The 17,847-nt window shown below is 40.3% G+C and overlaps 1 protein-coding gene across 1 annotated transcript; it reads right to left on the reverse strand.

The window, feature by feature from the left end:
- Nucleotides 1–932: 932 nt before the first annotated feature.
- On the reverse strand, nucleotides 933–1,871 carry LOC306652005 (olfactory receptor 13H1-like; the record flags this gene model as incomplete). Its single annotated transcript, XM_079125063.1, has 1 exon — nucleotides 933–1,871. The coding sequence occupies one exon, from the start codon at nucleotides 1,869–1,871 to the stop codon at nucleotides 933–935; it is 939 nt and encodes a 312-aa protein (XP_078981189.1).
- Between the last annotated feature and the right edge of the window lie 15,976 nt (nucleotides 1,872–17,847).

Consider the following 17,847-nt stretch of genomic DNA (forward strand, 5'->3'; position numbering starts at 1 on the left):
CTTCGAGTAGACACTATGTGGGAGTCTGAAAAAGCAGCAGTCCATATCTTGTTTCAGGTTGGATATTTTCAAAACCGCCAGGTTTGCAGACCTGCCACAGTATGCTCAAAACTGCAAATGCAGGGTAAAGGCACTGCCAACTGAAGGTTACCTCTCCAACCAAATAGTTCATCCAAATGTTTGGGTTTTGTTGCTACTGAAATTGTCCCCCAAAAAGGCTGTGCTAATTTCTGTTCCCCCCTCAGCAGTATTTTTCCAAACCCTCCTCTACACTATCATTATAAATATTTTCATTTTTGTTAACATATAAGTAAAAAGTGATATTTTTGCTGTTGCTTAAGCATAAATGTTTATTTCATTTTTACTGAATGGGGTGTTTGTGCCCTTGTTACCATTTTTAACTGGGGAATTTATCTTCTATCTTAAAGATTTGCTAAGAGATTTATATTTATATACAGACTATTGATTATTTTTCTGTTACATAGTTGCAAACTTTGCTCCTTGTTTGAACCTTGCATTTTCTTTTTACTTAAGATAATGTGACATACGACAATTTTAGGTTTTATGTCATTAAATCCTTGTTCTTAGGCAGGACATGGTGAAGCATGCCTGAAATCTCAGCAGCTTGGGAAGCTGAGTTAGGAGGATTGCAGGTTCAAAGCCAGACTCAGCAACTTGGAGAGGCACTGAGCAACTTATGAGACCCTGTCTCAAAATTAATTTTTTTAAATGGCTGGGGATGTGTCTCAGTGGTTCAGTACCCCTGGGTCTCCCTGGTACCAAAAATTTTAAAATTTTAAATTTAAAAAAAATCCTTGTTCTTGTGTGTTCTTTCTCATTTCTGAAGTATCACTCAAAGATTCAAAGTTGATAGTGCAGCTAAAGCCTTTGAGCTATACTATCACCCAGCACACCATTGTGCCATTGAAGCATCAGTACTTGGCCCTACAGGTTACTCGCCTGAGAGCAGCTTTCACATCTTTATTTCTCAGTGTATAAATTAAGGGATTTAACATAGGGGTCACTGCTGCATAAAATATGGAGACAATTTTATCTCCATCTTGGGACTTTTTGGTCTGGGGTCTCACATAAATATATATTAGTGTCCCAAAGTAAATGGTGACCACAATCAGGTGAGAACCACATGTGGAAAAGGCTTTAAGCCTGGCTTCCTGTGGTTGGATTCTTAAGACAGCCCTGAGGATACAAAAGTAAGAGATAAGAATGAAAATTAAAGGTACTGGCATTGAAATGACAGCACATGCCATCATCATAATCTCTAGGGAAATGGTGTTAGAACAGAGCAATTTAAAGATGGCTTGAACCTCACAGGAGAAGTGATTGACTGCATTATGCCCACAGAAACTGACAGGAAAGAGCAGAATGGGTATAATTGTGAGCAGGAGGGCGGTCATCCAGGCAACCAAAGCCATTAAAATACACACTCGAGGGGACATGACCAGGTTATACCTCAGTGGGTCTGAAACAGCCACAAATCGATCATAAGCCATAATGGCAAGAAGGAAACACTCAGTCAGTGCCAAGAAGGCTCGGATGGCAAGCTGGGCAAAACAGGAGCTGTAGGAGATGGTGGGGAAGTTCTGCAATGAGTTCACCATGATCAGGGGCACAGCACTGGTGGAGAACAGAAGATCCAGCAAAGACAAGTTACCAAGGAAGAAATACATTGGGGTGTGCAACTGAGAGTTGACTCCGACCAAGAAAATGATCATACTGTTTCCTGCCAAAGTTACTATATAGAGAAACATCAGTGCCCAGAAGAGAACACTCTGGGATGTGGGGTGCCTGGACAATCCCATGAGAATAAATTCAGTCACTTTGGTGTGGTTTCCAATTTCCTGGTAATTCATTTCCTCTATCCACAGCTATAGGAGGGGAGAGAAAGCATAAGCATCAACTCTTTGTATACTACCAAATAGGTTAAAGCACAGCAACCCTTGACACAAGCTTGTTTCTGAAATTTTCAGCCCTTACACCAACAGCACCTTCAGTAGACCACCCACCAACCCTGTGTCCTTTGCTGGGAAGATAAAAAGGCAATCGTCCAGTAAAAAGAATTGTCACTCCTAGACTTGTGTGAACACAGTATTCAAGGGGGACCAGAGGTTACACCAAGCTTTCTGGCTTACAAGCCCCCTATGGTCTTCCACTCCAAGTTACATGAGGTCTGACCACAGATAGAAAGGGACTGCCTCAGGCTGGGGAGATAGCTCAGTTGGTAGAGTGCTTGCGTTGCAAGCACAAGGCCCTGGGTTCAATCCCCAGCACTGCAAAAAAAAAAAAAAAAAAAAAAAGAGAGAGAGAGAGAGAGAGAAAGGGACTGCCTCATTCAGGGACAGAAGGATACCAGTATGGTGGCACTGAGTAGAAGAGAGAGAAGAGGAAACAGAGGGTTGGAAGGCTGGGATATTTAGGGGAGGGACCCTTTACAGGTCAGCTAAAGACTGCCCTGCTGGGTGCCACTGTTCCCTTCTGGCTCTTGGCTGTACGTGAGCAAGTGAATGGGGCTGCATTCACCTTACTCCCAGAGAAACCAGCCTTGCCCCTCCCCTCATATGTGCCCCTAGAGTCTTCCAAGAGCTGTCTCTTGTCAAGGAAAAGGGTCCTCCTTGCTACTTAGTCCCATCTCCGTTGTATAACTAACTCCAGCTCTTCCTATTTCTCAGAGTTCTTTCATGCTTGATGGCACTGGATGCTATAAATACTGAAATGGTCTGAAAGCAGTGCCCTGAACAAAGCAGGTCTCAGGGTAGTAGTGGGGGAGAGAAGGTAATTCTCCTGTGAGTCAAAGTTGACAAATGAGAGGACTAACACCATTTTCAGTTAGGGCCCCAAAGACCTGCCCAAGGTTCTGTCCACTGCACCAAGAGACTGTAAACATTTTTGTTCACCTTCTGTCAGAAGAATTTTGGGAAACTATTCACACACACATACACACAGGCATTTTTAAGCTAGTACCTGAAATTGGTCATGTTTAAATGGTTGAAAAGATATGATTTTTGCTTACTGTGAATATTCATAATTTAAAACTACCCCTGCATGGATATTTCTTGGAAAGACTTTGTTTACCCTCAGCAGTATGCATACCTGGGTTTGAAGAGTGGGCACTAAGAACATATATCCTGTCAAAAGGGCACTGATAGGCCTTGTTCCGTGGGGAGCTCCTGGTGACAAGGCTGCTGCCATGTCCTTCATCCAAGAACAGGCTACTCATTTTGGAAGGTTGCCACTTTTTGTTGACATTAGGGCCACTTCTAACCTCATGCAGGTAGACTTGAGTGAGCATACTGACCCTTCTCCTCTGGGGACTCCATCTGGAGGTCTAAGGGAAGTGGCTCCTTTGCATTCAAAGAACCCTGCAACATTGAGATATTATCAACACCATTCCCAAGGAAAAGGTACCAACAAGCTCTTCACCAAGAACTCCATGGGTGGCATGCATTTCCAAAAATGATATTCTAGCACCTCCCCCAGGTATAAGATGAAATCATCAACAAATTACATCTGTGAGATGGGCTGAGCAACTGACTCGAACCAACCCAAACACTCAGTGACAGTGGAAAGAAATAGCCAAACCTTATTTTACCAAGATTAAGTCTCCTTTAGGATGAACATGATGAGATTTTTGTAACCAATTGTCAAATGATGACATGCTTGCTCAAATTCAGTGATGCTTTAGACGGCCACAAAGTCTTTACTTACCTGAAGTATTAACTTCCAGTTCTCCTGGAGGGTGGGAAGAACAATGGTCTCTGTTCAGAAAATATTTTCCTTTGGACAGAGGCCAACAGAACCATCATTGGTGACCTTAAGGACCTAAGACCTGTATATAATCAAGAGTTTATGAATTATTTGAGTGCTTCTTCAGAGATGAGATGCTTAATGGGTAATTCTCTCCTACTTCTGTAAAAGCAGGCAGTGTGGTAGGAAAAGAATATGTGGACAGAGATTAATATTTCTTTTTTCCCAGGAGTGTAAGCTATATTTCATTCTCTTTCCATAACTATCAATATTTCCCAACAACTTTGTCCCCAGATTCTGAGGTCCACCTGGGATAGGCACAAAAGACATCTCTCTAGGCACAAGTTTGCCAAGGACTTCAGAGGCTTAGGGGATACCAAGATAGGTAATATGAAAGTCTAGTCCTTTGCTAGGGACAAACAAAAGCCAACTGTAGCTGGCAAACCTCCAGCTAGACTCACACTCTACAAAGAGAGACTCTTCCCAGTCACATGTCTCACAACATGACTCTGGAAAGTAATCACAACAGTCTAATCTTGAGGAAAGGAGAGTTGGCTTGGGAGTCTATTTTGATGGCCTTATTAAGCAGAGAAAGACATGAGAAACACAAAAGGATCTTGGCAAGAAAGCCTCAGGAGAAACAATTAGAAGTTTATGCCAACCATCATACTAAAGTTGTGAGTAGCCTCTGTGGGCAGCCACAGTAAATGTGGTCCCTGGTGAAGCAAACAAACTGACTCTTTGAGCCAAAGAATTATAACAAATAACAAGTTCATGCTGCAATGTCACAGCCCAAGACAAGGGATTTCTTCACTCCTTGTCCAAAGCTGTATTTCAAGACTCTTTCAGGAATAAGTGATTCTTATCCAGACACAAATATTACACAGACTGCCATTATTTACTCTGCACATCTTCTATGTTAGGATCTGTGCTGGCTACTGCAAGGGAGGCAAAGTCAACAAGAGTTCACAGACTAATAAGAGACTAAACACAGACATGTGAAGCAAACATTAAGAATTAAGCATTAGGGATCAGGGAGATGGCTCAGTTGGTAGAGTACTTGCCTTGTAAGCACAAGGCCCTGGGTTCAATCCCCAGCACCACCAAAAAAAAAAAAAAAAAAAAAAAAAAAAGAATTAAGCATTAAAGCAGGATATGGTAGTGCCTGTAATCTCAGCTCCTCAGGAGTCTGAGGTAGGAGGATTGCAAGTTTCAGGCTAGCCTGACAATAGAGTGAGACCCTGTCTCAAAAGACAGACAAAAGAGAATTAATCCTTAAACATTAAGCATTAGAATTAAAACTGCCTAGAAGGAAAACTGAAGTCAAGGCTTGACTGAGGGGTGCAATCGAGCTGCAGCCAGAAAGACCACCAGAGTTCCAACCTCAACTCCACCACTTCCTAGCTGTTTGATTTGGGGTGAACTATGATAATTACTCTGTCTCAGCTTTAAGTTTTTCCTCTTTGACATAGAATGAATAATAGCAATTACCTTATTTCATTGTTTGCAGAATAACTAAAAGAATAAATGTATAACTAATTCATAAGTACAGGCTTTTTCAGGAAAAAGCCCAACACTGACCCACTCACATAAGGGATGTCTGATCCTATAGCATATAGCAATACATACAGGGTTATTCCATCATCAGCAACAACATATAGAGGATCAACAATCAAGGCCAGTACAGTTTCTTTGTCTCTCCTTTAATACAGTTAATTAGCCCCACCATGTTCCCCATAGATGTTTAATATAATTAGGTGGAATAAATTCTGAGGGGTCTGGAGCTGTGACACAGTGGTAGAATGCTTACCTAGCATGTGCAAGGCGCCAGGTTCGATTCTCAGCACCACATATAGATAAATGAATAAAATAAAGGTCTATCAACTTCTAAATATATTTTTAAAACACTCTGGGAAATATGAAATAGATAAGTAATTCAAGATGAAAAGCACTGAAGAAGTAATAGGGAGCGCTGATTTCACATCTCCAGACCGATTGGCATTGGGAGAAGATCCTGGAGCCGCCGAAGCCTCGGCCCTGCCTCCAGGCACTCAGCCCAGGGGCTCACCTCTCACGCCAGCCATCCGGAGGGTGGAGCGCCAGGCTGCAGTCCAGCCCACCTGAAACCCTGAGAAGAGAAGCCGAGCATCTGCTGAACGCCCACAGAAAGAGTTCTGGACGTTTCATCACGATTTTCTGAAGATTCTTTGCTCTGTTTAATTGCGACCTCAATACCTATTCATTTTTTTTTTAAACCACTTCTAGCAGTTTTGAATCCAGTTATTTTTGGTGGATCAGCTTTTTGTGAACTAGGGTGTTGATTGGCATTTAAAACTTTCTCGAGATGTTGAGAGGCCCCCACTCTACTCACTTATTTCTATGTGGTGCTGAGACTCAAGCCAGTGCCCCACGCGAGCCAGCAAGCAGCTCCATCACGGAGCCCCAGCCCCAGCCCCAGCCCCAGCCCCAGCCCCCGAGCACTATATTTTAGTTTGGGGTTGTGTTCTTTCAGTTTCAATTTTTAAAAACTTTTCACTCTCCTGTTGGTTTGTATTCTTTCATTTTCATTTTTTAAAATTTTTCACTTTACTGTTGGTTTGTATTCTTTCATTTTCAATTTCTTTTAGATTTTCTCTTTTCATTTGCATTTTTCTCCTACCTCTTTCCCTCGATTCTCTGTTTTCTTCTGCTAACAGCCAATCTCTGCTGTTCTTTCACTCTTCCTTTAGGCGTTTACTTGTCTGCTCTCTTCCTCCCTCAAAGTCATCACATCCTACAGTGCTTCCGTTCGCTCCCCGTTCCACCATTTGAAAATGTAAATCCTATTGCAAACTTGCTGTTGCCTCGACTCATCATATGGCTTCTGCTTATTGTGATAGTTAACATTGTGGATGTCACAGCAGGAACTATTTGGTTTAATGCTGTATACTGTTTGCTTTGGTCGTTGTTATCATTTGTCTCCCCCTAAACAGCGAGGTACTGGAAACCTTCACAGACACTCTAAGTCCGTGGGGTAGAAACTCTGCTGCCTCAGATCCATGCTGTGAGATGGGTAGACACACAGACAACGTGAAAAAGCAAGGGAACAAATCTCCCCAAACAAACCAAGATACTCCAATAACAGAATCCAACGACACCACAGTGGAAGAAATGTTAGAGAAGGAGTTTAGAATGTACATATGCAAACTGATCTGCAGAGCGAAGAACGGTGTTAGGAGTGAAATCAGGGAGAAAAGACAGGAAGCGAAAGATCATTTCGATAAAGAGGCAGAGATTCTGGAAAAAAAACAAAACAAACGAGCAAACAAAAAAGGAAACGGAGACAAGCAGAAATCCTCAAAATGAAGGAAACAATAAACCAAATTAAAAATTCAATAGAAAGCATCACCAACAGACTAGACCACTTGGAAGACAGAACCTCAGGCGATGAAGACAAACATATAATCTTGAAAGTAGAGCTGACCATGGAGAGAAGATGGCAAGAAACCATGAACAGAACTTCCGAGAACTGTGGGATGACACGAAAAGACCACATTGAAGATTTCTCAGGATGGATGACGGCGCGGAAATACAAACCAAAGGAATGTACAAGCTTTTCAATGAAATAATATCAGAAAATTTCCCAAAGCTAGAGAACGAAATGGAGAACCAAATACGACAGCCTTACAGGACCCCAAATGTACACAATTACAGCAGACCCACACCAAGGCACATCATAATGAAAATTCCTAACACACAGACTAAGGATAGAATCTTAAAGGCCGCAAGAGCAAAATATCAGATTATGTACAGGGGGAAACCAATTTGGATCTCAGCAGATTTCTCCACCCAGATCCTCAAAGCTAGGAGGTCCTGGAATAACATATACCAAGCTCTGAAAGAAAATGGATGCCAGCCAAGAATCCTATATGCAGCAAAATTAAGCTTCGGATTTGAACAAGAAATAAAAACCTTCCATGATAAACAATAGTTAAAAGAATTTGCAACTAGAAAGCCTGCACCACAGAACATGCTCAGGAAAATATTCCATGAAGTTGCAATGAAAAAAAAAAAGTGAAAACCAGCAAAGGGAGGAACTACAGTAAAGGAAGAGTCAATCAAAGAAGAAACTAATTCAAATAATAATTGGAAAAAAGCCCAAATGACCAGGAATACAAATCCCATCTCAATAGTAACCTTGAATGGTAATGACCTAAATTCATCAATCAAAAGGCATAGACTGGCAGATTGGATTAAAAAACAAGACCCATCGATGCTGCCTCCAAGAGACTCACCTCATAGGCAAAGACATCCACGGACTGAAGGTGAAAGGATGGGAAAAATCACACCACTCACGTGGATTGTGTAATCAAGCAGAGGTTTCTATCCTTTAAAATAGACCAAGTTATGTAAGCTATGTAATTGTAATTATACAACTGTAATATTACCTTAATACAATTTTAGCATCTGTAGTATTGTTTTGATAGCTCCCTTTCCACTGATATTTTTTCTCACTTTTTTCTTGATTAGACTTGTTAGATTTTTATCAATTTTTAGCTGTATTTTTTCTTTTCTACTTCACATATTTCTGCTCCTACTCCTTTTTCCCTTCCTACTACCTAATTTGAAAATAATTTGATTGTCAATCTAGCTTCTTTCTAATACAAATAGAGTTTAAGTTATAAGTGTTCATCTGAGTACAATCTCATTTGAGATTGTGATATTTTAAGCTTTTATTATCACTTAGTCCAAAGCACTTTTTATTTACTTTTGTTGTGCTTTCTTCTTTGATCTGTGAGATATTTATAAGTGTGCTGTTTAATTTTGAAGTAGTTGAGATGTGGGGGTGGGGTTCTGTATGTCTTCATGTGATTGATTTCTAACATAATAAATCTTGCAGGAAACAGTCCGCATGATTTCACATTTTCAAAATTTCTCAAAGTTTATTTTATGATAGAATATATCTATCCCTGTAAATATTGTATTTCTCATTTTTGTACAGAGCTCTCTATAAATAAAAACAGGCCAAGGTGGCTGATAATGTTAAGACTACAAAATCATTACTCCTTCCAGCAAAGTGAGGGGGCTTAAAATCTCCAAATATGATTGTGGATTTGTCCTTCTAGTTTTAAGAATTTTTACTTCATGTATTTTGAAATTTTGGTATTAGGTACATACACATTTAGGATTGTTATATTTTCTTGAAGAAGTTAACCTATTATGGTTATGAAATGCTCCCCTTTATCTCTGAAAATACTTTTTTTTTTTTTTTTTTGCTGTTCTGGGGATTGAACCCAGGGCCTTTTGCATGTGAGGCAAGCACTCTACCAACTAAGCTATCTCCCCAGTCATCTGAAAATACTTTTTATTGAAATTTATTTTAGGGGGGGATCCAAGATGGCGGTCTAGAGGGAGGCTGCGTTCCTTGTCGCTCCGCAATGCCGGATTCAAGCAGAGGATATCTGTTTCTTGGTGAGGCAGTTTTTGCTGCTTATCGATCCCCTGCTCTTTACCCCATTTGTCTGCTGTGATCACCTGCAATCTGCCAGCATATCGACGCCTTTTTTGAGAGCAGATTGCTCACTGTCAGGCGTCTATCATCCGCCATTTGCCTGCCTCTCGCCTGTCCATCGCCTGCCTTACCCCTATCCATCACCCAATGCTCGAGGTTCACCTCCCGATCGTCGGACAGCTGCCAGCAGATTGACCACAGACCGCCAGTGGAGAACCAGCTGCCTGCTGCTGCCTGGAAGTTCACTGTTACAGTACCTGCAGGTTTGATTACACGTGGCTGCCGCCATTTTGAGACAACAGCCAGGCCCTGTAGGACCCCTGGCCAGACTGACTGAGTCCGGTCTCCAGGATCCCTCAGCCCGACCGATCACTCCCTGCCTCTGGGGCCCTCACATCAACTGACTGCTCCCTGCCGCCAGGACCCCCAGACCAACTGACTGTGCCCTATCACTGGGAACCCAGACCAACTGATTGCAACCGGCCTCCTGGATCCCACAACCACACCAAACACACCCGACCTCCAGGACCATTGCCGGATCAACTGCATCCTGTCTCCAGGACCTCCAGCTGACCATGTCCACCCCTGAGCTGCAGCTCCCCATTTGCCAACACATTTGGAAGCCAGAGCAGCCATCTTGGATAATCCTGGAAGCCGTAGCTCCGATCTTCGTGTGGGGCAAATCCCATCCCAAGACGCCTGCTGGAGGCTTAAAGCTCATTGTCAGGTAATTCTCATGCATCAGGCTACTGAACATTGGGAGGTTTCATTAGTATATGACTATTATACAGTAGATTTTCTTTTTTCTCATTTTAAAAAAAATATTTGTTTTTATTTCTTTATGTTTCTTGCTTTCTTTTCCTTCTGTTTACCTGTTCCCTCAGAGTCACTTTCTCCCTTATTTACATGATGTTATTGTCCCCATAGGGGCTATTTGGTCTAGGATTGCATAGTGTCTGATTTGGGCACTGCTAATATTGATCTCCCCTTAAAGAAAGGGTTTTGGAAACCTATAGGGCCACTGTAAGCCTATAGGGGGAAATCTGCAATACCCCAGATCTGCACTGCTAGAGGGGAAGATACATGAACAACATGAAAAAACAAGGGAAGAACATGATCCAAACAAATCTAGATTCTATAGTAATAGAATCCAATGACAGTGTGTTAGAGGAAATGTCAGAAAAGGACTTCAGATTATACATGATTAAGATGATTCATGAAGCAAAGGATGAGATAAGAGAGCAAATGCAGGCAATGAATGATAATACCAATAAGCTGAACGAGCACCTGCAGGAAGCAAAAGATCATTTCAATAAAGAGATAGAGATTCTCAAAAAAAAACCAAACGGAAATCCTTGAAATGAAGGAGACAATAAACCAAATAAAAAACTCAATGGAAAGCATCACCAACAGACTAGACCACTTGGAAGACAGAACCTCAGACAATGAAGACAAAATATTTAATCTTGAAAATAAAGTCACCCAAACAGAGAAGATGGTAAGAAATCATGAACAGAATCTCCAAGAACTATGGGACATCATGAAAAGACCAAATTTAAGAATTATTGGGATTGAGGAAGGCACAGAGATACAAACCAAAGGAATGAACAACCTATTCAATGAAATACTATTAGAAAATTTCCCAAGCCTGAAGAATGAAATGGAAAATCAAATACAAGAGGATTACAGAACACCAAATGCACAGAATCACAACAGATCCACACCAAGGCACATTATAATGAAAATGCCTAACATTCAAAATAAAGATAGGATTTTGAAGGCCACGAGAGAAAAGCATCAGATTACATATAGGGGGAGACCAATACGGATAGCAGCCGACTTCTCAACCCAGACTCTAAAAGCTAGAAGGGCCTGGAACAATGTATTTCAAGTTCTGGAAGAACGTGGTTGCCAACCAAGAATCCTATACCCAGCAAAACTAACCTTCAGATTTGAAGATGACATAAAATCCTTCCATGATAAACAAAAGTTAAAAGAATTTACAAATAGAAAGCCTGAGCTACAGAATGTTCTCAACAAAATATTCCACGAGGAGGAAATGAAAAACAACAATGTAGGTCAGCAAAGGGAGGAACTACCTTAGAGAAAAACCACTCAAAGGAGATACCAAGCCAACTTAAAAACCAAAGATAAGCCAAATGACTGGGAATACAAATCATTTCTCAATAATAACTCTGAACATTAATGGCTTAAACTCATCAATCAAAAGACATAGACTGGCAGAATGGATTAAAAAGAAAGACCCAACAATATGCTGCCTGCAAGAGACTCATCTCATAGAAAAAGACATCCACAGAGTAAAGGTGAAAGGATGGGAAAAAACCTACCATGCACATGGACCCAGTAAAAAAGCGGGGATTTCCATCCTTATATCAGATAAAGTGGACTTTAAGCCAAAGTTAGTCAGAAGGGATAAAGAAGGACATTTCATACTGCTTAAGGGCAGCATAAATCAGGAAGACATAACGATAGTAAATATTTATGCCCCAAACAATGGTGCATCCCTGTACATCAAACAAATCCTTCTCAATTTCAAGAATCACATAGACCACAACACAATAATTCTGGGCGACTTTAACACACCGCTGAAATTTATTTTATATTACTAACTCTCCTTCAGATTTCCCATGCTTTTGCTTTTAACCTATTGGTCTCTGATATTAAAGTGTGACACAGGTATAGAGCATATAGTTATTGTTTGCTTTTTACACATGTTGAACATTTATACCTTTTAATTACAATATCTATATCATTTATATTTAAATTAATGATTGATATTGTTGAAAAAAAAGAACACCTGACATGATGGTCAGTGGAAAATTGGGTAAATGACAGGTTTGATGCTGTGATATTTTGGAAAACAGGTTGAATAGTCCTGCTGGCAGACTCAGAGAGAAGATTGCTGGAATGCTTTTGTTCCAATTGTTCATTCTCTCATTTATCATGTGGTACACAGCAACAGATTTATTTTATTGTTAACACTTTTTATTTTGCAAATAAAAAATAATAAAATAAATCCTAGGTGGATCAAAGAATAAATATGGAAAAATTAAACACACAGGTGGATGTATTCATCTTCTCAGAGTATTAAAAACATTTTGAGCTGAGAAACCACAGAGGAGAAAAACAATAATGTTGCTACATAAAATTAAAAATGTATGTGTAGCAAATGACAAGTGGAAAATAATCATAAAAATTGGACAGGGCTACTTTGTTAATAGAGGGGGAAGTTTGAAACAATTTAAATTGTGCACAACAAGTTCAACAATGGGAAAAGAGGGAGGGTCCAGATGACCAGTGAGATGCTCTGGCAAAGTACTAAAGGAAAGGGAAAGACAGGGAGGCCTGCTGAGCAGCTATCTGCATCTCAATGGAGGGCTTCCTATTGGGCTCACTGTGCCAGGTTCTAAAAATGTACCTGATTTCAGAAAACCCCAAGGGCACTAGGGGCCCAGCTGCCACCACCCAATGAAATGCTCATTCCAGAAGTGAGAGCTCAGAGGCTAGAGAAGAAACAGAAAAAGTAAGTGGAAGAAGATGCTATGTGTTTACTGTTTGACCTTGAGTAACTCATTTCCTGGTTTTCCATGCCATTTCCCTACTTTCTGGACCTGGGATGCAATCTGGCAGCAGGGCATGGTGGCAATGAGGCAGCTTTTACCACTGAGAAAATGGCATAGGAGAAGGTGGAGAAAGGAGTCAAACAAAACAGGATCTCCATTGACTACTACTTCCTGAACTCAGTGTTATGGACATTAGCTTGTACTTTGCATGAACTGGCTCACAACCATATTCCCAACATCTCCTCCAAGTTCTCTCATGGGCCAGCACTGCATGTAGACCACATCCAGCAGGTGTGTCTATGTCTTAATGGGTATTTTAGACACGGAGAGAAATCCAGAGGGTGCTTTGTAGCAGGAGGGTTTCACATGATCCCACACCTGGACTGTCACCTCTAATCAAGAGCTGCAGCCATGTTTGCCACTATTCCAATAGAAGGTGCAGAAGAAATTGTCTTCAGAAAAAAGGAAAAAATGAAATGGATGCACAGGGATGAAGACACAAAGAAGTAGAGTTCTGATAGTATCTGAGTCTGCAAGCCCAGCTACAGTGCTGTCATATGCTTCGCCAAATCTGGTATTCATAGATGTTCTCATGATTTCCTGGGCTAGTTGGAATTGGTTTCTGCTACTTTTGACCAATAAAATCCTACCTTGTGCATCTGTCAGCTCATCCTTACAGAAGGTCTGTGTCTACCAGTATCGGGAGATAAGAGGGCTACCTCAGACACCATGTATTCCAGTCTTTCAGGCAAGATAAAGAGAACCAAAAAGTAGTTTAGATTGTCCGTGATTGTACTTTGCCAGTTAAGTAATCTGGTTAAGTGTGAACAGTCCAGGACACTGACAGAAGAGAAGTACTTTTAAAGGCCCCCATGAACTCATCCTTGGAGAAACTTGGCATTTCTCTTCCTTCTTGGCTATGATTCATTGAATTGTGTTCCCCAAAAGATCTTTCCACAACCTAACCCCTAGAACCTGTGAATACATGTTATTTGGAAATAGTCTTTTTACATGTAATCAAGTTAATATGAGATCATTATCATGAACCCTAATCCAATATGACTGGTGTGACAATAAAAGGAGGAAGTTAGAGATAGACTCCATACAGGGAGGCAACCATGAGACAACAGAGATAAAGATTGGAATGATGCATCTAACATCTAAAAGACAAAGAACACCAAAGAATGCCAGCAACCACCAGAACCTAGGAGAGACAAGGAAGGATTTTTTTTTTCTATGAGCCTATGGAGAGAGCATAGACCTTCTGATACCTTTATTTTAGACTAGTTGTGTTAATCAGCTTTTCCTGTAGAGACCAAAATACCTGACCAGAACACCTTAGAGGAGGAAATGTTTATTTTGGACTCACAGTTTTGGGGATCTCAGTCTATGGTCAGTCAACTCCATCACTCTAGGCCTGAGGTGAGGCAGAACATCATGGCAGAAGGGCACGGAAGCAAAGTCACTCAACTCATGGCAGCTGGAAAATAGACAAGGAACAGCTACAGATAAAAGGTATAATCCCCAAGGGCACACCCCAGTGACCCACCTCCTCCAGCCATGCTCCAACTGCCTATAGCTTTCACCACCTCCCAGTAAGTTCATTCAAATTATTAATCCATCCAATGAGTTTAATCTGCTGATGAATTCAGAGCCCATATGATTGAATCATTTAATCTCTGAACATTGCTCTTGGGAGACATTCCAGATCCAAACCCTAACACTAGTAGACTCCAGAACTTGTAATAAAATATGTTTTCATTGTCTTACATCATGAAGTGTGTGCTATTTTTTTCTGACAAGCCTAGGAAATGAATACAGTCTGAAAATTGATAGTCCACAAACTGTTCCTGGCATGTGATAAGTATTAAGATTGAGTGTATAGGTAGACAGGGTATATTAACATTTCTGAATCTAGTAATTAAAAATATGGGATTGCCCATAAATCAAAAAACGTAATCCATCATGTCAATAGACTTAAGGATAAAAATCATATGGTTATTTCAATTGACGCAGAAAAAGCATTCGACAAAATACAACACCCCTTCATGCTCAAAACACTAGAAAAAATAGGGATAGTAGGAACATACCTCAGCATTGTAAAGGCTATTTATGCTAAGCCCACGGCCAACATCATTCTTAATGGAGAAAAACTGAAATCATTCCCTTTAAAAATGGGAACAAGACAGTGATGTCCTCTTTCACCACTTCTATTCAACATTGTCCTCGAAACTCTAGCCAGAGCAATTAGGCAGACCAAAGAAATTAAAGGGATACGAATAGGAAAAGAGGAACTTAAGCTATCACTATTTGTGGATGACATGATTCTATATTTAGAGGATCCAAAAACCTCCTCCAGAAAACTTCTAGACCTCATCAATGAATTCAGCAAAATAGCAGGCTATAAAATCAACACGCATAAATCTACAGCATTTTTATATGCAAGTGACGAAACAGCTGAAAGGGAAATGAGGAAAACAACCCCATTTGCAATAGCCTCAAAAAAAAAATAAAATACTTGGGAATCAATCTAACCAAAGAGGTAAAAGATCTCCACAATGAAAACTACAAAACATTGAAGAAAGAAATTGAGGAAGACCTTAGAAGATGGAAAGATCTCCCATGTTCTTGGATAGGCAGAATTAATATTGTCAAAATGGCCATACTACCAAAAGTGCTATACAGAGTCAATGCAATTCCAATTAAAATTCCAATGATGTACCTTACAGAAATAGAGCAAGCAATCATGAAATTCATCTGGAAGAATAAGAAACCCAGAATAGCTAAAGCAATCCTTAGCAGGAAGAATGAAACAGGGGGTATTGCAATACCAGATCTTCAACTCTACTACAAAGCAATAGTAACAAAAACAGCATGGTATTGGCACCAAAATAGACAGGTAGATCAATGGTACAGAATAGAGGACATGGACACAAACCCAAATAAATACGATTTTCTCATAATAGACAAAGGTGCCAAAAATATGCAATGGAGAAAAGATAGCCTCTTCAACAAATGGTGCTGGGAAAACTGGAAATCCATATGCAATAGAATGAAACTAAACCCCTATCTCTCACCCTGCACAAAACTCAACTCACAATGGATCAAGAACCTTGAAATCAGACCAGAGACCCTGCATCTTATAGAAGAAAAAGTAGGTCCAAATCTACACCTGGTTGGCCTAGGAACAGGACTCCCATAGCACAAGAAATAAAAGTAAGAATCAATAACTGGGATAGATTCAAACTAAATAGCTTTCTCTCAGCAAAGGAAACTATCAGCAATGCGAAGAGAGAGCCTACAGAGTGGGAGAATATCTTTGCCTCTCATACTTCAGATAGAGCACTAATTTCCAGAATATATAAAGAACTCAAAAAACTCTACACCAAGAATACAAATAATCCAATCAACAAATGGGCTAAGGAAATGAACAGACACTTCACAGAAGATGTACAAGCAATCAACAAACATATGAAAAAATGGTCACTATCTTTAGTAATAAGAGAAATGCAAATCAAAACTACACTAAGATTCCATCTCACCCCAATTAGAATGGCGATTATCAAGAATACAAGCAACAATATGTGTTGGAGAGGATGTGGGGAGAAAGGTACACTCATACATTGCTGGTGGGACTGCAAATTATTGCAGCCACTCTGGAAAGTGTGGAGATTCCTCAGAAAACTTGGAATGGACCCTCCATTTGACCCAGCTATCCCACTCCTTGGCCTATACCCAAAGGACTTAAAATCAGCATACTACAGAGATACAGCCACATCAATGTTCATAGCTGCTCAATTCACAATAGCCAGATTGTGGAACCAACCTAGATGTCCTTTGATTGATGAATGGATAAAGAAACTGTGGTATATTTATACAATGGACTATTACTCAGCTATAAAGAATAATAAAATTATGGCATTTGCAGGCAAATGGATGAAATTGGAGAATATCATGCTAAGTGAGATAAGCCAATCTCAAAAATCCAAAAGAGGAATGATCTCACTGATAAGCAGATGATGACACATAATGGGGGGTGGGAGGGGGGCAAGAATGGTGGAAGGAGGGACTGTATAGAGGGAAAAGAGAGGTGGGAGGGGTGGGGGGAGAAGAAAAAAATAACGGAATGAATCAAACCTCATTCCCCTATGTGAATGTATGATTACGCAAATGATATGCTGTTACTCCATGTACAAACAGAAACAACATGTATCCCATTGGTTTACAATAAAAATAAATTTTTAAAAACTGGGATTGCATTTGGTATGCCTTTATTCTGTTTTGCTACTAATTAAATTGTATTTTTCAAAAGCATCAATTCATGATAGCTGGGAAAAGCAAAGCTAAAAAAGAAAGGTGCTTCACTAAAGAGAATTGAGAGCACCATATAACATAGCTAGCAGAAAATCCTCAGTGTTTCTGGTGAGAAACTGCCAATATTTTCTAGTTTGCTGCTGAACCTGCTTTCTCTATAATTTATATTTTATCTATACTTTCAGGAGAAGGTTAGAGAGAGGACTTATACTATCAAGTCACTGTCTTGTCCAAAAGTTATAATCACTTAGTGTGCTGTTTTATCAAAGTTAAAACATCCTTATTAATTATGCTGATACAGAGGGCTATATTTTATAGATCCAGATAAGATGACAGCAGTGATGGTGGCATGTGTTTTAATATTCATAACTCCTACCCCAAAACAAGAGAGGGAATAGAATAATAAAACCAAAAACCCAGGGCAGTGTCCACCATATAACCAGATAACAAGGTATCCTCATGAAATCCAAGGACTGAGGTGGCTGGGACCAACCCTGGCACCGGCCTCTGTAGAATCATAGCATCTGAGGAAAAGAAGCAAGGGAGCACTTGGTGGACCCGGAACTGCAATACTGACCTACCCGAAGGCAATTCCAACTATGGAATTCTTTGTAGTTGCCACAAATACAAGATGCAAAATGGAAAGAACCTACTTATGTGTAGCTAACCTTTTTAAAACACAAAGAGGTGGTAATT

This window comes from Sciurus vulgaris, assembly GCF_902686455.1.
Source record: "Sciurus vulgaris genome assembly, chromosome: X".
Classification (NCBI taxonomy): domain Eukaryota; kingdom Metazoa; phylum Chordata; class Mammalia; order Rodentia; family Sciuridae; genus Sciurus; species Sciurus vulgaris.